Raw genomic sequence first — 26,027 nt, forward strand, 5'->3', positions numbered from 1 at the left:
TTTTCAACCTCTTTAACTGGTTTGTCTATTTATTTATATTATATATCTGTTATTTATATTTCTACCTTAATTTATTTATCTATTTAATTCCCCCCATGGTGGGGCCACACCTCCCCTATACTGCCCTCCTCCCCGCTGGCAGACGAGGCCCCCTTTTGGACGGGTTTTTTTTAGGACTCCTTTCTTATAAAACCCCCCCGCCCCCTCTTTTAACGGCAGTCAGGGGATGATTTTATTGAACACAATTTTACACATTTTTAAAGCACTTACCCCTTTTAACCAGTGTTTCCTTTCCACACCTGCATGGTTTTACCCTTTTTCCCACCCGTTTTAATAGCACTTACCTTTTAGATGTGGTGTCTGTGTATTTTTGCTATATTTTATTTATTAGTGTATTATATTATATACTGTGTTATGTTTATGTTTTTATTTATATATTTATCAAGGAAACACTGTGTATTATTTTGTTTTAATTTCTTATCCCCTGTTGTCCGTTTTTATGAATTTTATTTCTAGTCCTTTTAAAACGAGGGTTCCTTCGATGGATGGACCTGTACCCCCCCGGGTTGAACATGGTGCTTTTATCCTGTTTGAACTTTTAACCTCCCCTCCCCTTATAACACTCCCTCTCCAACTGCCCCGCTGGCGGGTGCTCCACTGCGAAGCTGTTTTAAACAAAACATTTTTTACAGTTTTTATTCCTTTCTTTTCCCCTTTTTTTATCTTTTAATTGTTTCAAAACTGTTATTGTGATTTGATTAAAACATACTTCTTAAAACTGTATTCTTTTATTTCTATTTTGTTGTGTTTTAGGGTTGTTTAACCTTCTCATTTATTTTTCCTTTAAATGGTTTGTAAACCATTATTTATTATTTATTATTTTCCATTTACTTTTTAAGGTTAATTTTTAATATTTTATTCTTTTATCCCTTTTATTTATTTTAGGGGTCTTTTATCAAAGCTTTTTTTAAAGGACAGCCCCCTTGTGCCAGTGCCCCTCGTGGCCCTCTTAGGAGGGCCGCGCTTCTCAACAAACCTAACCCTGCCAGTGCCTAGGGGGCATAGGACCCCAACCAAAGCTATCTTTTAACCAAAGGCTAAACCCGCTTTTTAATTTTATTTGTTTTACTGTTTTATTCTATTAATTGTGTTTTATTTTCCCCCCCCCCCCTTTTTTTTCATTTTATTTTTGTATTTTAATTTTTTAATTATTTTTTTTTTTTTTTTTTTTTTTTTTTTTTTTTTTTGCATAATTGGACGCTGGTGCTTGAGCCCTGCCGAACCCTGACCTCGACCGCCATTTTAACTATTTCATTTTTTTAATTAATTTTGTTTATCACACTGTTTTCTTCTAATTTTAACTTATTTATTGTCTCTTACAGCTCTCCTAGAGACCCCAACCCCAACCCCCTAGCCCTAACCTCAACCAGTTTGACCCCCCGGTCCTAACCCTAACCCTCCAATGGTGTTTTTCCTGAACCTAACCCTAAACCCTAACCCTAACCCTAACCCTAACCCCTAACCCTAACCCCCTAACCCTAACCCTAACCCTAACCCTAACCCTACCCTAACCCTAACCCCTAACCCTAACCCTCCAGTGGGGTTTTTCCTGAACCTAACCCTCTCAGGGACGGATAAGGGACCCCCCTCTCTGATGTTTCTTCTTTGTTCTCCTAGGGACCCCAACCCCAACCCCCTAGCCCTAACCTCAACCATTTGACCCCCTGGCCCTAACCTTAACCTTCCATGAGTTTCCTGAACCTAACCCTAACCTTTCCAGGTACGGACAGAGGGGGCCCCCCTCCCCCTTTTTTTTTTTTTTTTTTTTTTTTTTTAATGCGTTTCCCCCCCCCCCCCCCCTTAGCTTCATGTTGATATTAAAACCTTTTTTCTGTTCGTTGTCTTTATTTTTCCTTGCCTTCACCACGCTTTCTCTCTCCTAACTTTTTAAACTGTACCTTTAAATCCCACCAGGTCACATGTTCTCAATCAGGTGACGGGTTGGACCAATCCCGAATCAAGGGCGGGTTGGCCCAGCCCCAAACATTTCTCCTTTAAGTTACTGATGAACAGGTGGCCGAACACTACTCTCCTGAAGAAGCCTCAACGGCGAAACGTCGGGATACTATTCTCTTTTAACTCTTTAAGGAATTGTATTCACTTTTAACCTTTTATGGCAAGTTTTTAAGCCTTTTTTAACAATAAATATTGTCTTAACAGAGGGCAAGGATTGCCTCTTTTATGTGGCTTTTGAATCACAGGACGGCCTTCAACACCTCCAGCACGGGAACTTTCCGAGGAAGGACGACGGAACAGTGAGTCTAACAACAATTTTTCTTCCAGTGTGTGCACACCGAAGAGACTCAGGCTCACCCAGACCTCTCTTTCCCGGATTCTGAACCTTGCTGCTCACGGCCTTTTAAATTCTTAAACTCGAGGGGGATAAGCCTGTTGCCTTTCCCCACCGCACGGCCTCCCCCTCTTGCTTTCTGAGTCTTACAGCTTGCACATCGGACCGCACTCAATCTGGTCCCAGAAAAGTGCCGTGAGTTCCCTGTCTTCAATCCCATACGGGCATCTACTTGGTCTCTTGTTTTTTGAAAGGTTTGTTCACCTCATAACAATGTTTAATTGTAAAGGTCACTGACTTGCCCCTTTTTTTCTCTCTTTTTCTCTTTCCTTTTCTTTCCTTTCTTAATTTAACGCTCTTAAGTTCTTCCCCCCCCCCCCCCCCCCCCTTCTTTTCTTGATTGTAACCCCCCTTCTTTTATTGTCCTATTGTTAAACCACCCCCCCCCCCCCCCCCCCCCTTTTTTCATTTTCTTAATTTTTTATTGTTTTAATCAACAATTGTGTTTTATTTCACGGGGTGCTGGTTGCCCGACCTTGCCCTGGAACCGGAGCAATAACCAACATCCTGTGGCCAACGCCGGTATCAGCTGGACTTTCACTCCCTCCTGTTTCCATCTTCCCTTTCTTCTTTCTAAACCCCCCCCCCCTTTTTTTTAAACACTCCAAGGACTCTCCAGTCCCCCAGCGATCCAACACCCAACATGTCCATTCCCCTTAAAAACCGCTTTTCCGCACTGGCTTCTTCTCCTCCTGGGGGGTTGGGGGGCGGGAGTGCATTACACCACTCTCGTCCCTCCCTCCCCACGGGGAGAATGGCACGACCCTCACACCCACATAGTCTCCCAACACACCTTTACTTACAAACTAAAACATACTTCAAAATACTCCAGGCCATTCACCACTCAGAAATACTCAACACTACACTCAACAATCACACATTCCCACAGGGCATGATGAGGAAGGTGACTCGCCTCACCTCCTTCATCAAGCCCGCCTCACCAAATGAAATAACCCGGCTCAAGGTACAGCAAAACACAGACACATGGATGCTTAACAACATGTACATTCTCCGCTCACACTATGACACACTCATCGCTGAGGGACTGGAGACCATCCCCCCTTTTAATCAAATCCCTTTTGATAGAGCGATCCAGTGGGGGAGGTCGAGATACGGGAGGAAGCTCACCTCCTCCTCCGTCAACACCTTACGGGACATTACAGCAAAGAGCCCGTCAACGGAGGAGGAGGCTTCCCCTTCCCGGCTCTCCCCCCTGGACGACTACCCTCCACTCCCCAGCCCAGTTAACCCTCTTTTCCAACAGCAACATCCCACTCACCCTCCCACCTCCCCTCTTTTCACTACCACCTCACCTGTCACTTCCTCCCCCCCTCCACCTCTAACTCCGCACACTCCTCTCCCTTGGTTTCAACCTCCTCCTACTTCTCCACCTTCTCCCCTCCTTACCACCCCTTCTCTCCCCCTTCCAGCCCCCCACAGAGACCCCTGTACCCCCAAGGAGGGCGTGGGAAATCCGGACCGGGCGTCTCCGCCCATAACGGTAAAGGCGGAGATCCATTCCCTTCCTCCCCGAGCCAGTGATCGGTTGCGAGGCCGTCGGGCGGGGCGCCCCGACGCTGCCCCCACGTCCTCCTCCCCTCCTCCTTCTCCTCCCTCTTCCCCGACCCCTACCCCCTCACACACGACCGGACCACACCCACCACAAACTCACTCCCTCAGCAATGTTGCTCTCCCATGCAGTAATACCATCTCCTCCTCTCCCTCCACAGACACATCTCATCAGCAGAGGGAACCAGAGCTGGTTGCCGCGGAGCCTGCTGACGTTACAACAGCTACGGAGGCGGGCATGAAAAACATGACGACAACAGGGAAAAATAAAAGCGTTGTGCTGACTTTGTCCCCACCACCTGATCTGCCCGCCTCAAACTCCAGCAGTAACTCCGCGACACCGCCTGGTTCCCCAGGACGCCCGGAACCACACACGCACGCACACACGTACAATAAAATCAAGGACTGGTCGCTGGAGGTGTGTAAGACGACCCTGGTCTTAGGGGACTCGAACCTCTCCCGCATCCCTTCATTCACAAACCCACACATTCAGGTAGACAGTTACCCCGGTGCAAACTTTCATCACATACACTCACTTTTAAGGAAGCTCACCCCCCACCCACAAACACTCCAAGTCATACTCTCTGTCGGCCTCAATAATTGTCTCTCACTTCACTCACACACCACCATTTTTAAACAGTTGCAACAGCTATGGAAAACCGCACACCTCACCTTCCCCAACGCCACAATCTATATCCCCATACTTAATTTCTCACCTTCCCTAGACCCCTGTAAGATAGCCTCCCTTCACTACCTTAACACCCTCATCTCCACCAAATACAATTTTATACCAGAGATCAACCCCCTTCTGTTTCAGGTCAGCACCAAGGATAACATACATTGGACACCCCGGACGGCGGAGATGTTGTTCAGGTACTGGAAACAACATTTAAACTACTGACGGGGGAGGAAAAGAACCATCTATCTCCCCCTCCATCCAACATAACAAACCTCTGTGCTGCTCTCTCCCTCACACCCGCGCAGCTGGAGATACTGGAAAAAGGACTTACCTTCATCCCCACACCAAAACCCCCCACCCGACCGGAGCTCAGGGGGGACCTCCACACCTTTCACAGGAGGCTTAAGTTACTCGATCACTTCTGGGGAGCACCGGGGCGAGAGCCTGTGCCGTTCACTGGACCGTCCTCCTGGGAACCCTACACCAACACCCTTTCACCCCACATCACCCAACTCATCCAGAAAAATTTAGCAGCACTGACACAATGGCGCCCCCTTGCACACACGCAGCCTAACATTAGCCAGCAACACAAACACATTCTTAAAACATTGGGTAACAACAAACACATAGTCATCAAACCAGCCGACAAAGGGGGCCAGATTGTATTACAGGACAGACATAACTACATATTAGAAGCAGACAGACAGTTAAATAACAACACATATTATGCACCACTCACGCACTCACTACAACTAGAAACACAACAACTTATAAGAGACATCACACATAGCCTACACAACAATCAGTACATCAATGCAAAACAAAAACAATATCTGGACGGTCCGGATGAACCCAGGCCTCGCCTCTTCTACCTGCTCCCCAAGATCCACAAGCCTCCTGTGACCTGGACGGTCCCCTCCGTTATTCCGGTCGGCCGCCCTATAGTCAGCGATTGCGGTTCCGAGTCCTATAACATCACCGAATACATTGACCATTTTATTAACCCACTTTCCCAACTCCACCCCAGTTATCTTCAGGACACCTATCACTTTATCAATAAAATTAAAAACCTCCAGGTACCCGGTCATACCTTTCTCTTCACCATAGACATAGATTCACTGTATACCAACATAGAAACCCCCCTCGGCCTCATTGCCACTCAAGACCTCTTTATTAAACACCCCGACCCATCCAGACCAGACAAGGAAATCATTCAACTCCTCAGCATCACCCTGACTCGGAACGACTTCACCTTCAATAACAAACATTATCTCCAGCTGTGCGGATGTGCAATGGGCCGGAAATACTCTCCGGCGTACCCAAACATCTACCTGGCCCATTGGGAGAGAACAGCATTCAATAAACTCCACTACAAACCCCTCTTATATTTCCGGTACCTGGACGACATCTTCGGCCTCTGGGACCACACTGAAGAGCACTTTCACACATTTTTGGACATCTTAAATACACATCACCCCAAGATTAAGCTCAAACATACCCTCCAACACCTCTCGGCCGAGTTTCTTGACACCAGGGTCTTCTTTCAAGGATCCAGCGACCAGAACAAGACCCTGGCCACCAAAGTCCACTTCAAAGACACCGACCGCCACGCACTCCTTCATAAATCAAGTTATCACCCTAAACACACGTACAGGGGTCTCATCAAGTCTCAGCTGATCCGGTTCCACAGGATCTGCACCCTCCCAGGCCACGTCGAGGAGGCGACCAGCACCCTCTTTGGCGCGTTGAGGCTCAGGGGTTACTCGAAGCGCTTCCTTAGGACGATCAAGGCGGAGGTCGCCGACACCTTCAGAGGCGGCAGGGGCACCCCACAAGAACCGGCCCGTTCCCTCGTCCCCTTAGTTTTAACATTTTCAAACTGTACCCATAATTTTTTAAAAACTATTAAAGACAATTTTCAGGGGACGAGGGAGCACTGTGCCGCCCTGGGGGACAGTCGTGTGATCTCCGCCTTTCGTAGAAGTAAAAACCTTAAAGATATCCTGGTCCATACGGACCTCAACAAGAGAGAGACCAGGAGGGAAGCGCTTCGAGGTTTGGAGATCGGTTTTATGCGTCTCCCCCACGTTTTTAACCCCCAGAGTAGACTCGGTTTCAACTTGGGGCGGGCCCTGCCACCCAAAGCCTCCAATGTAGTTTACGCTGTGAGGTGCGGGGCCTGCCACAGGTTGTACGTGGGGGAGACAAAGAATGAACTGCACCTGCGAATCAAGCAGCACTTTTACATGATCAACAGGGGGAATGGCGCGAGCGTCCTATATGTCCATTTTAAACTCCATGGCTCACACGGTCTCCAGAGTGTGGGCCTGGAGAGCAGCAAGCGGTGGAGCACGGCACAGCGGCAAGCGGCGGAGAGGAAGTGGATCCACAGACTGGGAACCATAGACCCTCACGGGCTAAACGAAAAATATTAACCCAGTCTGTGGCTCTTTTAAGCCCCCCCCCCCCTTTTTTTTACCTTCGCCTTCCATGGATCGCCCCGTCAGGTTTGTTTCCATCACCCCTTTTACATATGGGAGCCTTGTCTGCCATACTTTTAACCCACCCCCCCTCCACAGCCCCACCATGGTACCCCTTATATTTGTTATTTATTTTGTCTTTCACGTGTGTGCTTTTTTACAATATTATGCATGGTTCTTTTATCCACCTTTTTTAACCTTTTTAACTGGTTTGTCTATTTATTTATATTATATATTTGTTATTTATATTTTAAACCTTAATTTATTCATCTATTTAATTCCCCCCATGGTGGGGCCACACCTCCCCTATGCTGCCCTCCTCCCCGCTGGCAGACGAGGCCCCCTTTGGACGTTTTTTTAGGACTCCTTTCTTAAACCCCCCCGCCCCCTCTTTTAACGGCGGTCATGGGATGATTTTATTGAACACAATTTTACACATTTTTAAAGCGCTTATCCCTTTTAACCAGTGTTTCCTTTCCACACCTGCATGTTTTTACCCCTTTTTTCCCACCCGTTTTAAAGCACTTACCTTTTAGATGTGGTGTCTGTGTATTTATACCTGTGCTATATTTTATTTATTTTATTATATTATATATTGTGTTATGTTTATGTTTTTATTTATATATTTAGTAAGGAAACACTGTGTATTATTTTGTTTTTATTCCTTTATCCCCTGCTGTCCGTTTTTATGAATTTTACTTCTAGTCCTTTTAAAGCGAGGGTTCCTTCGGTGGATGGACCTGTACCCCCCTGGGGTGAACATGGAGCTTTTATCCTGTTTTAACTTTTAACCTCCCCTCCCCTTAAAACACTCCCTCTCCAACTGCCCCGCTGGCGGGTGCTCTGCTGGGAAGCTGTTTTAACCAAAAATTTTTTTACAGTTTTTATTCCTTTCTTTTCTTTTTTTATCTTTTAATTGTTTTAAAACTGTTATTGTGATTTGATTAAAAAATATTTCATAAAACTGTATTCTTTTATTTCTATTTTGTTGTGTTTTAGGGTTTGTTTAACCACCTTTTATCACAACTCTTAGTTTTTCTTCTCATTTATTTTTCCTTTAAATGGTTTTTAAACCATTATTTTTCATTTATTTTTTAAGGTTAATTTTTAATATTTTATTCTTTTATTCCTTTTATTTATTTTAGGGGTCTTTTATCGAAGCTTGTTTTAAAGGGCAGCCCCCTTGTGCCAGTGGCCCTCTTAGGAGGGCAGCACTTCTAAACAAACCTAACCCTAACCCTAACCCCTAACAAACCAACAGTAAGTGCTTAGTAAATCGTTGGATACAGACTCTTAATAACCATCGCTGTGCCAGATTTATTATTATTTTTTTACTTTTTTTGTTTTGCTTGAAGGCCGCCGATACACGATGTCGTCCTGCTAATTCGTTGTGCATCAGAGCAACAAACTGCATATTTTGTGGTTTACTTTTGGAGGACTTGTTTTAATGTATTAATAATCTGAATTTGCTTAATAAATAAAGTTCTCAAATAAATGTGTAGTATTATTAAGTACAGTAGTTGAGTAAATATAAATGAGAGGAGCCGGTTGAAGGCTCAACAACAGAGGGAGGAGGGAGGAGGACAGCAGGACTGGACCAAAGGGGAGTTTCTGTCTGCAGAAAGGAAACGTAGCTCCTGATGTCTGAAGCAGGAAATGAAAGTGTTTGAGCTGCAGCTCGTTCAAAAGGCGACGACACACAGATAAGAAACACATCCTTACAGCGAGGACACAGAGACGCTTCACTGCAGACACTCAGCCAGCCGAGGATGAGGATGAGGATGAAGAGCAGGTCGCTTTACGTTCCCATTGTGATGGCGGTGATGTCAGCTTTGGCTGTTACAGCTACGACATGGACAACGACCGGTACTAACACACACACACACTTTTGTTTTTAATGACTTTTGGGGACATTACATTGTTTGACATTTATTTCCTGGAGTCTTCATCCTAAAATGTGATGAATTATGTAATAAGGATCTGCATTTTGTCCCCATAAGGAAGGTAAGTCCCCACAATGTGACTGTGTTAACAGATTTATGTCCTCACAAGATGGGTAAAGCACACAAACATACACACACAGTTGAATTAATACTCAGTTGTTTTTAGTGTTGGACATGTTGCACAGTGTGAGTTCCTCTGAATAAAGGTGTCATCTAAGTTTGATTTAGTTGTGTTTGTATAACTTGCATTTAAGTTATTTGTCAGTGTCATTTTTGTTATATGTCAGTGTGTGTGTGTGTGTGTGTGTGTGTGTGTGTGTGTGTGTGTGTGTGTGTTGGGAGAGAAAACACAGGAAACCAACGCTGGTTCAGGTTCAGCTTCAAAGCACACACTTCCTTGTTTCTTTTGTCTTGGTGGGACCGAAGCTGTGACCCAGTTCTACACTGTTTAAATAACCGTTTCCATATGTTGTTTAAAGGTACAGTGTGGAGCATTTAGTGGGATCTATTGGCAGCAATTGATTATGATATCAATTACTTTGTTTTCTTTAGTGTATACCTGCAAATAAAGGCCGTTGTGTTTTAGTGAGATTAGAATGTGCAGTTTGTTTCTAGGGGGCCGTGTTTCTACAGTGGCCCAGAATGGACAAACCAAGTACTTACTTCATATAGGGCTGTTTGTGTTTTCGTGTTGTGTGTTCGACCATAATTCTTCTCCCTACACGCTTAGCACAATACAGTAGTTTCAGTTGGTTGCAATCTGCAACCTCACCGCTAGATGTCGCCAGGTCCTGCGGAGTGGACCTTTAAATAATTTCATAATATGTAGTGTTTTCACCCTGGAAATAAATTGTATGCAGACTAAAAACATGATGATGGAGAATGCATTCAAAATAATTGAACACAAAAAACCTCGGCAGTAACCATATCTTTGAAATATATATATATATATATATATATATATATATATATATATATATGTGTGTGTGTGTGTTTTCCAGTACAGTTTCCCTCATCCAGTCCCGGCACTACTTATTTGTTTCCCCTTGTTCTGATTATTCAATTCATCAAACAAAACTTAGTAGTGTAATTATTAAATTATTAGAATGTGATGAATTCAGCTCAGTTGAATTCCAAACTGTACACAGTCTTTTTTATTATGTAAAGGTTTCTATTATTTCTTTTTTAATTATGAATTAACCCCAATCACAGTTTTTACAGTGTGAACGCTGTATGAACAGTCCGGTTTGCGGGACGTTTGATAAAAACTACTGTTTTAGGACATTTCTTTAAAAACTGACACTTAATATTTGGGATCCGTTTTTTGAACATTTACATCTTCAGTAGGAACCAAGAGACTCCGAGCTCAGAGCCACAGAGAGAAGTCAGAAAAGGTTGAGAGACGGAATAACACATTTGGTCTTTTCATGGGATTTGTTGACAATAACAAAATTGTAGTCCACCACCAAACTTATCCTTTCATGATTTAATGAGACAAACAATTTGAATAAACACAATGTACTGTATTGTATGGTGTGAGGGTGCATTAATGAAAAGGAGATTTAATATAATGCTGCCAACATGTTTGTGTGGTTTCTTTTCCTCTTTCTTCCTCTAGGAACACCTGGACAAAGTTTAAACGGGAAGATGTTCACTTTGTCTAGTAATGGAAGAGGGATATCCTTATACGCACCCTACTATTATCCTTCCTCCTCAACCAGTCCCTACTACAGCACCACCACCCCTCCCACCACCTATCCCTGGACCACAGCACCTACGACTAGAGGTGAGTACATTCACAAACCACATAACTAAACACAAACATGGACAGGTTTGCTCTCATGTTCTCCTGATGAGAAGTGATGGTATTGAATGGATTTGTTTACATGCCTGTTTGTTTAGGATGTTCTTCATTATGTTTTGCAGATTGAAGCTGCATTAAGTGATTTCTGACCACAAGAGGGGGGGGGTTAGACTTAAAGAGTAATTTCAAACTAAATCATCGTATTTATTTATTACTATAATTTTTTTGTCATACTGTCAGTTTATTCTGATTCAATGCTATTTTTATTTTTTTTCAGACAAAATCCATTAATTCTGTCCTTCAGACCCAAAAACCCGTAAAATAAAAGGCTGGCTAATATGAGCATAAAACTTCAACTTTATTCATTTATTTTTGGCCACAATTCAAGATGTTTTTCATGGATTTTTTCCCAGCAAAATGCAGCAAGACAAAATAAGGGTTGAAGTCGAGCAAGTATAAAAAGACAAAACTACACAAGTATTTAAAGATACAGGTTATCCACTACAGCCATAAATAATCAGCACCAGAGATCTAAGTTGATGTTTCATGTCTCTGTCATTGTTTTGTGTGTCTTTGTGGTCATTTTGTGTCTCTTTGTAGTCCTTTTGTGTATTTTTGTCTCTTTGTGGTTGCTTTGTGTCGGCAGGAAGCTGATCAAAACTAACTGAAGGAAACATTTTGTATCAACATAACAATAAAACATTTATATTTTAATATTAATCCCCCAAAAAAGCTCTCTGCATATTGAACATATCTGCAAAACTTAGTTCTATTTCTATTGTCTGCACTATTTATTTTCGTCTGTTTCTTTTTTAATTCATGCACTACAACAACCAAACAACAATCAACACTGACCATGACCATGTGACTCCTGCAGGTGTGTCTGTGTGTCTGCGTTACCTGGCCGAAAACTTCTACCTACTCTTCACACTCAGTCCATCCAGCAGAACCCCTCTGCAGTTTGGTGTCAATGGTGCTGCGTCGTATATGCTGACCTATGGTTACTACCAGCAGTCCTTTCAACCTAACATCAGGTTCTGGACAAACATTGGACCGGACATCTGGAACAGTGTCTGCTTCACTGTGGACTCCATGAAGAATGTGGCCCAGGTGTTTAGTGGCTCAAACATCAGCATCAGGAAGATCCTGCCCCGTCAAGTGAGAACAAAGCAGCTCATCCTGGAATACAACATTACTTGTTTTGCATTTTTGTAGCTTCAGCCTGTAGACTGTAAATAAGAAGTGGAGGTAGTCGTCGTGACATCACCCATTGGTTTGTGAACTGTAGTTTTGAAACCTCGAGTTCGGCATTTTGGCGGTCACCATCTTGTTTTTTGCAACTAGTGAATGGAAGTGACCATATATGGACTGCAGATTAGTGAGCAACCTGTCAATCACAGTAAGCCCCGCCCTAAAGCATCCCCTGCTTTATGGTCTGTTTGACTCTAAATGGAGCATAATGTACTAAATGAACATCATGCTGTATTGAAGAAGACTGTAAACTAGAGTTTGAGACCATAAACTCATGTTTACAATGTTTACTGAGGGAATAAATCAAGAGAGAAGTAGAGTCATTTTAGACTAGACTTCTATAAAACCAGAGGAGTCGCCCCCTGATGGACACTAGAGAGAAGGCAAGTTTCAGTAATGATTAGTGATGTAATTTTTACATCAACAATTTATTTTTCAGTCCCCTTTGATGTTGCCAAATTGTTTTTTTGGTGCGTTCATGGGTAAAGTCAGAGGGATCGGACAATGTAGACTGTAATAAAAACAATTTAGTTTTTCAAGTGCATGATGCAACATATCTACTGGACCGACAAACACATTTTACTGCAATAAAGTGAGTGAAAACTGTATCTCATTAAATTAAACAGAAGTTGACAAACTGCACAATTTGCAGTTGAAAAAAGGTAATAAACCACAATATATATTTTTATCAACACGTCCCAACGCAGCCCCTTGTGTTGTCTTAACTTTGGGCTGTTTTTCATCTTTATGTTTTGGCCCAAAGACAGAAATATCAGAAATATACTTGCGTTATTAAATTGTACATTAACATGTTTCTGTTTTATAGACCTTAGAAATTGTGGAGGCGGGGACAGCTTGATTTCCACTTCCACAGTTATTCACAAAAGGATTTGCATATGTATCAAATCGAGTTCATTAAGTTCTCACTACAATACAAAATGACTTTAATAAACCACAAACCACTGTGAAGGAGCCAATTTTAAGTTGCTGAGGAGATTCTTTTTGTATTAGATTTGTCGAAGCAATAACATCGGACAAACTCTTGTTGGATTTTGTCTGCAGTCATCTTTAATCTTCATGATTGTCTCTAATATTATCTGTCTTCTATTTGTGTGTGTGTGTGTGTGTGTGTGTGTGTGTGTGTGTGTGTGTGTGTGTGTGTGTGTTCAGTATGACTGGTCAGGTGAGCCTGTGATGGAATGTTCAGGTTTTGACGGTCAGTTGACAGACGTCCAGATTTGGGATTATGCTCTCAGCTACAGAGAAGTTTTCAACTACATGACCAGCGGCGTCTACGCGTAAGTGTGTGTGTGTGTGTGTGTGTGTGTGTGTGTCCGTCCAGTTTTGAAATATGTGACCTTTCTCTATATAGCTTGTTTTTCATCACGTGACTATTATGACGCGCAGAATTCAGGTGGAGGGCAGGAAGTGAAGAACCTATATATAATGTGCAAATTGGCAATGGAGGACAGTGAATACCACAATGTTATTTCATCATTAAATGTCCTGTCGTATATTATTATTATTATTTATAATAATTTGAAACAATAATAATAGTTGTTGTAGTTGATGTTGTTATTTTATCGTTATTATTATATTCATGTTTTTTTATAAACTTGTTATAAATCCACCATTTGTTTTGTTGTTTTTAGGCCATACCGAGGCTCCGCCCTCTCCTGGTCCGACATCAGTTACTCCCTCAGAGGACAATCACTATTGGAGGACACCTTTGAGGTGCAGGGGAGACAGCCAATCCGCAGCAGCAGGGGAAGGAAAGGGTGTCGACCAAAGGGAGGGAAGAAGACCAGGAAGTTTTACAACGTGGAGAGGAGTAAGAGCGAGCAGCTTTAATGAAACACGTGTACGAAAAGCTGTGTCCTCTGTTCTTCATTCGATAATGAAGAATTCACAATAATCAATCAATCAATAATCAATAACGACGATTAATCATGAATGAAATTCAAACTACTACTGATTACTGATTTTTATTAAAAGTACGTGATGACATTATTATGACAAACTCGTCTCAGTAACAAACCCTGTATGATTATCCTTTAAATTGAACTGACTCTTGATGTTCTTGTTTAACATGTATTTGCTTCCTTCTTTTTTCACGTTATAATACAATAAAGAGGTGGCTGACACAATATCGTTACTGATTGTAAATTTTATATAAGAAGCAGCTGGGAGGTCAGAGGGACAGTTCACCATTTGGGTAAATATGTTTATTCTTATAGAAGATGGATATTGTCCTCATCAGGGGTTGAAATAATTTCCATGTTCACTCACTTTCTGGTTCAATCTGAGTCTCATGATACATCTGTTACAGCATTTGGAATACAATAACAGTCTTCAATACTGTTTTTATTTTATTTACCAGTTATCAGTTTTGTAAATTTTATTACACTAAATTACATTATGTTCCTTAAAAAACTCCAATTCCAATACCCAGACTTTACTCTAAACGCATTTTAAACACATTTACATTTTAAAACCGCTTTACGCAATATTTATTATAACTTTTCAAAATAGCTTTTGACTACATGGTCACGTCTGTAGTTAAAAGCAAGTATACTTTAAAGCTGCGTTCTCTCTAGTGTCCATCAGGGGGCAACTCCTCTGGTTGTATAGAAGTCTATGAGAAAATGACTCTACTTCTCTCTTGATTTATTACCTCAGTAAAAAAACAACAACAGTACACTAGCTGATCAGCAGCAAACAGCAGACAGAGAAACTAGCTGTTGAACATAGAGGAGCATTTAGCAGCTGAAGAGACGGATATTTGCCTCAGCAGTTGGTGGAGACCAAAAGCGCACACACATCCATCCGGTGGACAACCATATATCATACCCCCCCAGTGTTCTATGTTGAAAAACAGACAAAAAAATACACTAAAATTGAAGCTTTCTGTTTAATGTAAAAAAATAACCACCGCGGACACAATAAAGTTAACGTACAACTCTGATAATTATCATAATCATCTTTTAATTGGCTTACAAAGAAATGAAACAACCTGCAGGCCATCATGTGAAAAACACGCTTCTTATCAACACTGTTTATTAAAGCTGAAGTCCTTCCGGCCGTCGGAGTGCTTTAGAGTAGTGGTTACATCGCTTCAATGAAAACACAAAGATAGTGAGTGTCAGTGGAGCAAAATATGTGCAGCTATGCAACATAAGAGGCTTGTATAAGCGGATGTTGACATTTTGAATTTGTAGTGTCTTATTATTATTGATATATACATATAACATATCTATCATAAAAATTTCATTATCCTGTTGGTTTCACAGCTGGCAAACATTTTATCTGGAAACTAAGTACATTTACCCAAGTACTGTACTTAAATACAATTTTAAGGTACTTGTACTTTCCTTTATACTTTACACTACAATTCAGAGGGAAACGTTTTTATTTCGAATCCCCTACATTTATTCAATACCTTTACTTAGTTTGCAGATTCAGAATAATACAAAATAATAAATTATGATGTATTAATATAGATTAAGATAAAAACACATGAATTCATCAATAATTATGATTCAATATTATAATATACATTCTGCATATTGAGTCCTGTTACTTTAGTTTCTTTTAGAGTATATTTTGATATATAATACTAGTATTTCTACACTTCTTCCAGCACTGCTTCAGATAACAAAAAATATCTCAGCCATAAGTTTTTGGCATAATACAATCTTTTTAATTCTTTAATTTACCTAAACTGTCCCCTAGTTGACATGTGGTTTTGTTCAATTGTCCAATATCAATGTTTTCTGAGCCTCTTAGTTACATTATATTAATGCTAAAATGTAACATTTTCAGTGTCTGACAGCAAAAAACCTACAAATTCAAAATGTCAACTTTTCTCAACAACATTGTAATTCTCCTAAGACAGATAAATAAGCATTATATAGAGCCGTTCTTATTTATATCTCTGCATTTAGTAAGACGTCTGTCGTAATAGCAAAATAATTATTGTTCATCATCACATCTGGGCCGTCATGTCACTTTACACCATTATGTACAAAACTCTTAATTCTCTACAGAGTGAAATATGAGAATAGCCCTCCATTAAAAAAATTTAAAATTGTTAAAATAAGTTGTTATTTTTTACAAATATAAAACTTACATGGTTGCCCAACAACCAGATGTCACAGGTTTTTCCAACCAGCACACATTTGAGTTATTCTTCTTTACAATGATGTGCTCGACAAAGTATTTATACAACGTGTGTTACATGATGGCTTTAAGGAAAACAAAAACACAAACCATACGTCTGAAAAGAGTTTAACATTTTCAAGTGAGATTTTGAAATGCAAACTGTGCGTTTCACCAACGACACTTTTAGAAAACGCTACAAAGTTATTGTCATTTAAAACTCTGAAAATACAAATAACTGAAATAAATTAAATGATCCGTTATTGCTTTGATTAAAGATGTTTTTTACATTTTCTTTTTAGAAGTCGAAGAATTTTTTTATGGATTCAAATAAAGTCAGAAGCTTTTAGTTTCAACTAAATTGTTTTGTGGCCTAGAACAGTTTTAACAATTTAAATAAATGATCAAAGTCGCATTATTGTTTTCTCAATATTGCTTAATTATTCGTTTTTTTTGAAGGACTTGATTCTGGCAATGTAGCTCAAAGCCGTCAAACACTGAAATGACCAGAAACCAATAAAAGAAAAATCAATATAAAAATGTATCGTCTGAAGACAACTTGCAGTTAATGAGCTAAAACATGCCGCCAATTGATGCAGTGCTAGTTACCCCTTTATTAGAAGAGTCCTTGTATTTTTTCTGCGACTTTGCCGGGTTTTAGTTTCAACGATGCGTCTGTGTCGTTCACTTGCTCATCGGAAAACACGTGAAAACAGACTTCAGCCATATTTTCTGTTTGGGTCTGAAGGCAACGCAGAGGATCGGCGGCCGTCAGAAGTTGTTGTTCTTCAGCGGAGTAAATTTTAAGTTTAACGTGAGAACAATCGTGTTGAGCTGCAGCTAAAAGACGCTCTTTATTATCTTTACAGGAACCAGATTGAGACGAACTCATCGAGTCTTTGGTTCTCCTTCCTGTAAGGCACCAGCATCGTTTAAAACAGAGCTGGCTGAAGTGTTTGTTTAACACACACAAGCCACCAGTCGCTCACCAATCATCTAAAAACACGCTGGTTGAGTTTCAGCTCTGACAGTTTGGACTTTCTTCTCTCAGAGAAGCTCAGATTTAGGTGAAAATCAGTCTTCAGAAAATGACAATTCACACCAAGACTTCTAAACATTTGAGGACATTTTGAATGTTTCCCTCATGCTGTCACATGGGCTTCACAAATGTGACACAGATACAGGGCTGTGATTGGCTAATGAGAAACAGGAGTTGTTTACTGCATTGACAGTTATTACAGCGTCGCTGGTGCTTAATGCTCTCTGTGTGTGTTTTATTAGTTAATATAGCAGTTCAATTTACCCATAAAGCACTGCTGGCTCTGCTCGGCTCAGTTTGTTTGCATAAAAACATGCGAGAGTGTGTGTGTGTGTGTGTGTGTGTGTGTGTCTGTGTTTGTGTCTGTGTCTGTGTGTGTGTGAGAGAGAGAAGGGCACACTGGTCCAGTTAGTGATGAAGTGCACTTCTTTTAAAAACATGAAAAAAACAAAACTCCAAAGTCAGTTCCACCGGACTGCAGCAGTCCATCGGCAAAGTCAAAATTAAAAGCCGCCTGAGGCTCACAGGTCAGCTGGGTTCTTCTTCCTGCTCGTACCTTCAAGGTGATGACGAGTCCTTCTGCCACACAAAGGCTCAGATGAAGCTCTTGTACCGGAGCTGCATGCCGAAAGAGCAAAGCGGTGACGAATCAAGCGCTTCCTTTTCCTTTCTTCATAACGTCTCTGTGATGGAAAAAAACAAACACCTCCTCATCATTTTTCAATTCTGTTTCACCTCCTGAAAACTCTTCGGAGGAGTTTATGTCGTCACATGTTCACCGAGACGAGAGCGACTACCGGAGACGTTTGGGTCAAAAAATAAAAATTAAAAACTGAAGTTGGATGAACAAAAATGTGCTCTGTGCTTTCCATGTTAGAACCAGAAGAGGTCCTCAAACTGGGGCCCAGTCTGGGAGGAGACCCACTACCCCCGAAACTTTAAAACAAGCTCAGACTGGGGTAAGGGTTGCAGACTGGGGGGGGGGGGGGGGGGGGGGGCAATGGTCAGGGAGTGGAGGGCTTGTGGAGGATGCCCTGCAGGTCCTCTGGTAAGGCCAGGATCACGGCATCTATGTGGGCCCTCAGCTTGGCCACGGTCCCCGGACGCACCGGCAGCTGCTCCCTCTCCGCCTGAGTCTGCAGAGGAGAAAGTTCAGTTCATTAGAGATTTAAGGGATAATTCTGGTTTGTGGAAAATCGGGTCTTATTTTTGTCACGAATAACAACATTTATATTTGGGATATAAAACTAGAATTAGTGCTTTGACTCCAGTGGTAAACAAAGAGCACCAGTAGTATCACTGGTACTTGTATCAGTAGTATCACTGGTACTTGTATCAGTAGTATCACTGGTACTTGTATCAGTAGTATCACTGGCACATGTATCAGTAGTATCACTGGCACATGTATCAGTAGTATCACTGGTATATGTAGCAGCTGTAGTGTACTTGTATCAGTAAAATCACTGGTACATGTAGCAGCTGTAGTGTACTTGTATCAGTAGTATCACTGGTACTTGTATCAGTAGTATCACTGTTATATGTAGCAGCTGTAGTGTACTTGTATCAGTAGTATCACTGGTACATGTAGCAGCTGTAGTGTACTTGTATCAGTAGTATCACTGGTACATGTAGCAGCTGTAGTGTACTTGTATCAGTAGTATCACTGGTACATGTAGCAGCTGTAGTGTACTTGTATCAGTAGCATCACTGGAACCTATTGTTTAGTTTTACTTCTCTAAAGTGATTAATACTTTGTCGTACTAATAGATAGATGGTACTTTATTGATCTGCGAGGGGAAATTATTTTGTTGCAGCAGCAATACAAGAGTACTTTTACTTACTACTATTAGTACTGTTACTGGTACCAGTACTCAGTTGTACTAGTAGCAGTAGTTGTAGGAGCTGCTATAGTTTAACATGATATTAAAATGTTATTCAATTTTTTTATTATTATCAAACACAATCGTAAAAAGTACATCACAAATATACAGCCCAGTACAGGAGTACTAGTAATAGCAGCGGATGAGTTTGTACCAGTTTATCTTTCAGCTTCAGAACCAGATCAACTGTCTCCACCTCAGAGTGCTGCTGGACTCTCTGCTGCAGATCCTAGAGACACAGAAAGACACAGAGAGACAGACACATAGAGACAGACACATAGACATAGACACAGAGAGACAGACACAGAGAGACAGACAGACACATAGAGACAGACAGACAGGTTGAGACATGTCCAACCCTAAATGAATGAAGACACCCTCCATTCATTTACATTGTTACTGGTTTCCACTGAGCGCCGTGCACCAGGTTCTGGCTGCGATCCGGTTTTGCGGCTTCTTTTGTTGACATGCAGGTTTCTTTGAATTGGTCATTTCTCATTGATATCACGAGGAAGTAAGTGAGCTACGGTTTGTTTCTAGTCTGTTGTGATTGTGTTTATTGTTGTTATTTCCTACTTTGTTGTTCTGTAGACTTACAGAAAGTTAATACCCTTAAAAGCCCAGCTACGAACAACATGGATTAAACATTTGTTATATATCGCCCAGATGGCTCGGTCTGCTCTCCGTTAAAACATATATCTTTAGCAGAGCGGACCGCTGAGGCCGGTGTAATCCAGAGTGAGAGTACAATTTGGGGCAAAACGTGTCAACTGATTTAGTCAGATAGCCCTGAACAACTTGAAAAGTCTGGGAAGAAGTCTGAAATATCAGTTCAGGTTTACAGAATGACTCTGACTGCATCTGATCTTCGACTATCTCACTCCTCCCTCCCTCCCTCCTCACCTCCTCACACAGCGCCTCTAGGTGCAGAGCCTCCAGTTTCTGGGTCATCTCTCTCCTCCTGTTGCGGAACCAGCCGTCAAAGTTGGCAGACTTGAGGAAATGCCTTCAGACGCAGAGAAACAAAAACCCAAGCATGATGAGTTCACATGAGGCTGAGGATGATGCGCATTAATGTGTTGTTCTGCTATCAAAAGTCATGGTAGTATAGGTAGCTGTGTAGAATAGTGTTTAGAATACATGCTGGGTTTGTTCGTGTTTCGTTTACCTGTAGAGTCCAATCCAGTCTCCTTTCAGTCTGGAGGTGAGCTGAGGTCCAGCCTTCTCCAGCGTCTTCATGAAGTCCTGCTGGATGAACGGTCGCAGCTGAGGAGGACTCTTCCAGGGACTGATGGACTTCTGTAGAGGCATCAGACTGGCCACATACCGCTCCTGTGACACACACACACACACACACACACACACACACACACACACACACACACACAGTTAAATCACTTCAGAATCAGATTTATTGTCAAGTAGGTTTTCACATACAGTGCAAGGAATTTATATTTTATATATATATATATATATATATATATATATATATATATATATATATCTATAAATATATATAAAATATATATACTACATAATAAACATAGTAAGAGAAAACTAAATGTTTTAAACATTTTTTTGACAAACAAGACAATCTTTAGAAACTTAAAGATAAAATAAAAATCATCGGTCGTTACCAGTGGGATCATGAAGCTCTGCGTCAGTTCTAAAAAATAGCGGCGAAGAATTGCATTTTGGGCCGCTGAGGGTCTCTTCTGTTGGACACCCTGGAAAACAAACAAATAAAAACATCTTCATTATCAAACATTAAACTGCTCTCACACTGCTCTCACACTAGATGCTTCTAGTTCAAACACATTTCTCAGTAGAAGTTTGGGAGCATTTACAAAACTACGTATTAGTCTACAGCTCCGAAGAACACAAACCTTTCTCAAACCTTTTCTCATTTCATAATTTATGGTCCCATTTAGATTATAATAGACCATGAAGCAGAGTATACTTTAGGGCGGGACTACACAGTGATTGACAGGTCGCTACCACAGAGTTGTCCATGTTTTCGTCATAGAACTTTAACCCTTTGACACATTGTGTTTTCAGTTGATGAGATTAATAGTTACATTTTGGTCCACTAAAAATGTCTTATTTGCCTAAAAATGTCTTATTCAGCATCCTGTCACTTCTGGTTGCAAAAAAGCCAAGATGGCGACGGCCAAAAGGAGGCTTCATAACAACAGTCCACAAACCAATGGGTGACTTGACGGTGACTACGTCCCCTTCTGATAAACAGTCGTTGTTGTTTTGTTGTTACCCACATGAGGTTTAATGGAAAATGGCTCCAATCAGTCAATCAATAAGACGAGTTCAGACATGTGCAGCACAATGACCTGTTCTTACCTTCTGAAGCTGTTTGATGATGTCTTCATCTTTGTTGAGATACGGCTTATATGCAGTGTACACACCTGCAAAAACACACACACACACACACACACACACACACACACACACACACACACACACACACACACACACACACACACACACACACACACACACACACACACACACACACACACACACACACACACACACACACGGTCAGTGTTCAGCCGGTCTGACAATCTGCAGCCTCATAACTGTGGATGTGAGTTTGTGAGAGAGCTGCAGGTGCTGCACATTAAAAACAAAGTAGTAACGATACTGAGAAATAAACACGGAGGATGTGAATCATTTACCAGGTTTGGAGTCCAGGGTTTTGAGGTTTTTCAGTTTCTTGACTTTCATCTGCTTGGCCATCTCTCCTGAGAGGAGCAGACAGATGGAGAGAGGAAAGATCAGACCTTCATTTAAAGCTACTACAACGAACTTTCATTTGGTGTTGATTTTGGCAGTCCCTGCGGACAGAAACGGTAGTGTTCACGAGCACCAGAGTCCATTAAGAAAAGCTCTTAGCAGCAGGCTCTGACAGTCTGTGGTAGCGGACTCCATCGCAATGCAAGGTTTTTGAACATTTGTCTTTTATCAACTGAAGACAAACATCCCATTCGACCAGCAGCAGTGTCACCCACCCGCTTGCTTCATGTCTCCGATGCGGATAATGTGTGGCCAGTGCTGCAGGGTTTTAGCAAAGAAGGGATTGGTCACTCCCAGAATGACCGACGGCCTGAAGACAGAGAGAGAACAGAGAGAGACGCAACAATTATCAACTCAACTCAGACTGTGTGCAGTTACAGGAACAAAAGGAGCCAGAAGCTAACGTGAGCAAGACCTTAACCCTTTTAGAGGAATTATGGCTACAGAGAATTATGACTACAGAGATCATTGATTACAAAACTATAAATGCAGCATTTTCTGATTCAGACATGTGGGACATGCTGATATTTATTCCAGTTTTAGGAGCATTCATATGACAAGTATACAGCTCATTTGAAACATGTGACTCTGGGTTTTTACGAGCAGCTCCGTGCGTTTGATTCTGAACAAACCAGTCTGTTCAGAATCACGTACAAAGAATTTGAGTCGGTGACTGGTGCATAACAATAAAGACAGAACAATAGTAAAAAGACATAATACAAATAAAAAAAATATGAAAATGTACAATAGAAAACAAATATATAAGAATACATTGAAATATGTAAGTTACTAAAGCGTCTTATCGTACACAGCCGTAAAAGGAATAGGTTGAAGAAAATACTTTTGCAAAACTTGCGGGAGGAAATTGAAGTTATTTAAAGGACCTAGTTGTAGGATGTATGTAATGGGGGGATTTTACGTTAATCATGGTTAATATGCACAGCTGCACGTAAACTGGAATAAACGTGCATGTAAACGTAGTCGGTGACTTGCTCAAGGGCCACACGGTTCGTCTTTACTCACGGAGCCTGAGTCCTGGTCGTGTATTCCTTAAACTCGCTGTCATGGATGGTGAAGTACGGCCGGAAGTCACTGCAGAAACGCAGAGGAGAGATACAGCTGTGGAGGGGGGGGGGGGGAGAGAGAGAGAGACACAGACAGACAGACAGAGAGAGGGAGAGAGGGAGAGAGAGAGAGAGGGAGAGAGAGAGAGAGAGAGAGGGAGAGAGAGAGAGGAAGAGAGAGACGGAGAGAGAGAGAGAGAGGGGGAGAGAGAGGAATAGAGAGACAGAGAGAGAGACACAGACAGACAGACAGAGAGAGGGAGAGAGGGAGAGAGAGAGAGAGGGAGAGAGAGAGAGAGAGAGAGGGAGAGAGAGAGAGGAAGAGAGAGACGGAGAGAGAGAGAGAGAGGGGGAGAGAGAGGAATAGAGAGACAGAGAGAGAGACACAGACAGACAGACAGAGAGAGAGAGAGAGAGAGAGAGAGAGAGAGAGGGAGAGGGAGACAGAGAGAGGGAGAGAGAGAGAGAGAGAGAGAGAGAGAGGGAGAGAGAGACAGAGAGAGGGAGAGAGAGAGAGAGACAGACTTTCAAGACGTTTAAAACTGAACTTAAAATGTGAAATACCACATTTCACATTTTCTCCGTGACTTAAAGACATAAAGTCAGAACACACTGAATTTAACATAACCTGCCCCCCCCCCTCACCTGACCAAAGCCAGCACGGTGTCCGACGACTCGGCTGGCGACGGCGCCATGACGACGAGCGCCTCCCCCAGCAACACCAACTCCCACAACATCTGGATGTGGAAGAAGACTGGGTAGAAACACCTGGAGAAGGAGAGGAAGAGAGAGAAGCTGAGGTTCATGGTCTCCTCATGGTCTCCTCATGGTCTCCTTATGGTCTCCTCATGGTCTCCTCATGGTCTCCTTATGGTAACGCTGTTTACACAGATTTACTTCACTTTCTTCAGCACAACTCATTTTCTCTGGTGGATTTTCACAAAAGTATTAAAATGACCTGAAAGTTTCAGTGAAAAGCTTCATTATTGGTCTTTACTTAACAAATGATTCTGAATACACATTTTTAAGAGAGCATGTGGTGTTTTCTTAATATTTCCAAATACTCATCGTTACGTCTAGTTTTATTCTTTCTCCGTCTTTGATTAAAGACAAAATAAAGAAATACACCTGAAGGTGAGCAGTCAGCTGTTGTTGTTCTTTTAAGTCAACATGGTGATGCTGAGTATTCATGATGCTCACACTGACCCTGTGGTGAGTTTTCTGTGAATAAGGACACTAACTAAACAAGTAAACAGTCACGTTTTAGAAACACAAACTGAATATTGAAAAGCAGACGTTTAAGGAAACATCTGTCTTTATTTTGTCCCATACAAAAGATATATATATTGGCAGGCAAAGAAAGGTGGTTTGGACTTACATCCTCGAAAAAAATGCAGCAAAGCATTTATTCAAACCAACGGTGGCGCGTTGAACACCCTGATGTGTTACGCAAGCTCTGCAACTACGGCAGCAGAGAAGGGCCACTCTCTGTGTTCCTTTTTGATGAAGAATGTATTTAAACCGGATGAAATCGGTTAAAATACATGTGTAATACTACAAAATATGCTTGATGTTATTGTCCTTGCCGTCCAGAACAACAGAGATGATGATTGTGATCCAACATTTAACGGGCATCTATTTAACGAGGAGAACACGTTAAAACATTCCTCGTACGCTGTTTCGAGGAAACATGAGCCAAAAGTTCCAAATCACGTACATTTTCTTTTTACTTTTAGTAAACAGAGTACGTACTGTTGCAGGCAGTATGCATTCAATGGGGACATAATACATCATCATAACATGGCTGCTTGATATTTGAGCCTCAGAATAGTCAGAGGAGCGTTCTGGCTTGCCTGCTGTGAAATGCGACAGGAATGTACTAGAACATCCTGGTACTTTTGGCAAACTGTATTTGACATACTACGTACTGGGATCTGGCAGTACGGTTGTGACGGCAGAGAAGTGCTGCAGTACCGCCCTCAAACAGCAGGTGGTGACAGAAGCTTGTGTGTCGTGTGGAAGGAATAAACAGCTGCAGGTCTCACCTGAAGAGGTCCACTTCATGGATGGTCGGGAGCACAATGGACACCTGACTGTCACTCTGGAACGCAGCACATAATCACGTTTTCAATGCAAAATAATCAAAACAACATTTTATTCAATATTAAAATATTTTGTATGTGTTTGCTTGTGGTCACCTGCGCCGACTGGACCAGCTGGGAGGTTCCTGGTTTGTCGTAGCAGGTCGGGATTCTAATCTGCAGCGGTGCACAGATACAACACAGTCACAGTTTTGACCACTCAATATTTAACACACTGAGAATATGAACTCTACACTTCTTCTGAAGGCTTTAATCAAACGCAGGACGGTAGCGTACAAGTCATGGTTGCTTTTCATCCGGGTGATTCTGTACACAACGACACAGTCAAAGTATTTGTTTTATGCTCTAAAATGTTATTTTTATTGAAATGTACACTTTGTTGGTCAATCAAATTCTTACATCCCAGGCTCCCCCCAATGTGCTCTTACAGATATATAGATATATATATTCTCCTGGCAAACATGTTGACAATCACAGGTGTGACTATTCCATGAATAATGGCGGTTTCACATTGGCATTGCACGGCGCTGCTTTGACAAGTCACACTGAAACGCCTACTGACGCCTACCTAGTGAGTGTGTGTGTGTGTGTGTGTGTGTGTGTGTGTGTGCGTGCGTGCGTGCGTGTACCTTGATGACCACGCCCATAATGGGAAGCGTGAGAATTCGTCCAGGATGGGGCGTCGGCCAGCGGTCTATGTCATTACAAGCTGTCAATCAAACACACAAACAGTGATCTGAGTCAGAGTAGATCAAAGCTGTGGCCACACAGAGCTTTACAGAGGGAAAGTAAATAAAGTTTATCTACACTCAGTTTAATACAACCACTTTCGTGAAG

The 26,027-nt window shown here is 41.8% G+C and overlaps 2 protein-coding genes across 2 annotated transcripts in view; one reads left to right on the forward strand and one right to left on the reverse strand.

Annotated features, from left to right (window-relative positions):
- Positions 1-8,762: 8,762 nt before the first annotated feature.
- Positions 8,763-14,283, forward strand: LOC137867981 (uncharacterized). The gene is made up of 5 exons (XM_068704485.1): positions 8,763-9,004; positions 10,700-10,867; positions 11,763-12,043; positions 13,307-13,434; positions 13,789-14,283. Exons 1-5 carry the CDS (start codon positions 8,908-8,910, stop codon positions 13,985-13,987), a joined length of 873 nt encoding a protein of 290 aa, XP_068560586.1. The 5' UTR covers positions 8,763-8,907; the 3' UTR covers positions 13,988-14,283.
- Positions 14,284-18,314: 4,031 nt separating this feature from the next.
- Positions 18,315-26,027, reverse strand: part of dennd6aa (DENN/MADD domain containing 6Aa) — a 16,178-nt gene continuing 8,465 nt past the window's right edge. The window contains exons 7-19 of the mRNA XM_068704480.1: positions 25,820-25,899; positions 25,287-25,346; positions 25,134-25,189; positions 23,734-23,856; positions 23,048-23,143; positions 22,240-22,334; positions 21,907-21,972; positions 21,569-21,633; positions 20,851-20,940; positions 20,382-20,545; positions 20,117-20,219; positions 19,368-19,442; positions 18,315-18,469 (exon numbers count right to left, since the gene is read on the reverse strand). Of these exons, the coding sequence (XP_068560581.1) occupies positions 18,338-18,469; positions 19,368-19,442; positions 20,117-20,219; positions 20,382-20,545; positions 20,851-20,940; positions 21,569-21,633; positions 21,907-21,972; positions 22,240-22,334; positions 23,048-23,143; positions 23,734-23,856; positions 25,134-25,189; positions 25,287-25,346; positions 25,820-25,899 (1,205 nt within the window). The 3' untranslated portion in view covers positions 18,315-18,337. The remainder of the gene's footprint in view (positions 18,470-19,367; positions 19,443-20,116; positions 20,220-20,381; positions 20,546-20,850; positions 20,941-21,568; positions 21,634-21,906; positions 21,973-22,239; positions 22,335-23,047; positions 23,144-23,733; positions 23,857-25,133; positions 25,190-25,286; positions 25,347-25,819; positions 25,900-26,027) is intronic.

This window comes from Cebidichthys violaceus, unplaced genomic scaffold, assembly GCF_023349555.1.
Source record: "Cebidichthys violaceus isolate CVI_PGR_0920_01 unplaced genomic scaffold, fCebVio1.0.p SCAF_93, whole genome shotgun sequence".
NCBI lineage: Eukaryota > Metazoa > Chordata > Actinopteri > Perciformes > Stichaeidae > Cebidichthys > Cebidichthys violaceus.

Coding starts and splice junctions, on each gene's coding strand:
- LOC137867981 (XM_068704485.1), top strand. CDS start 8,908: ATGAGGATGAGGATGAAGAGCAGGTCGCTTTACGTTCCCATTGTGATG. Junction 9,005..10,699: donor TACGACATGGACAACGACCG/GTACTAACACAC, acceptor TTCTTCCTCTAG/GAACACCTGGACAAAGTTTA. Junction 10,868..11,762: donor CACAGCACCTACGACTAGAG/GTGAGTACATTC, acceptor TGACTCCTGCAG/GTGTGTCTGTGTGTCTGCGT.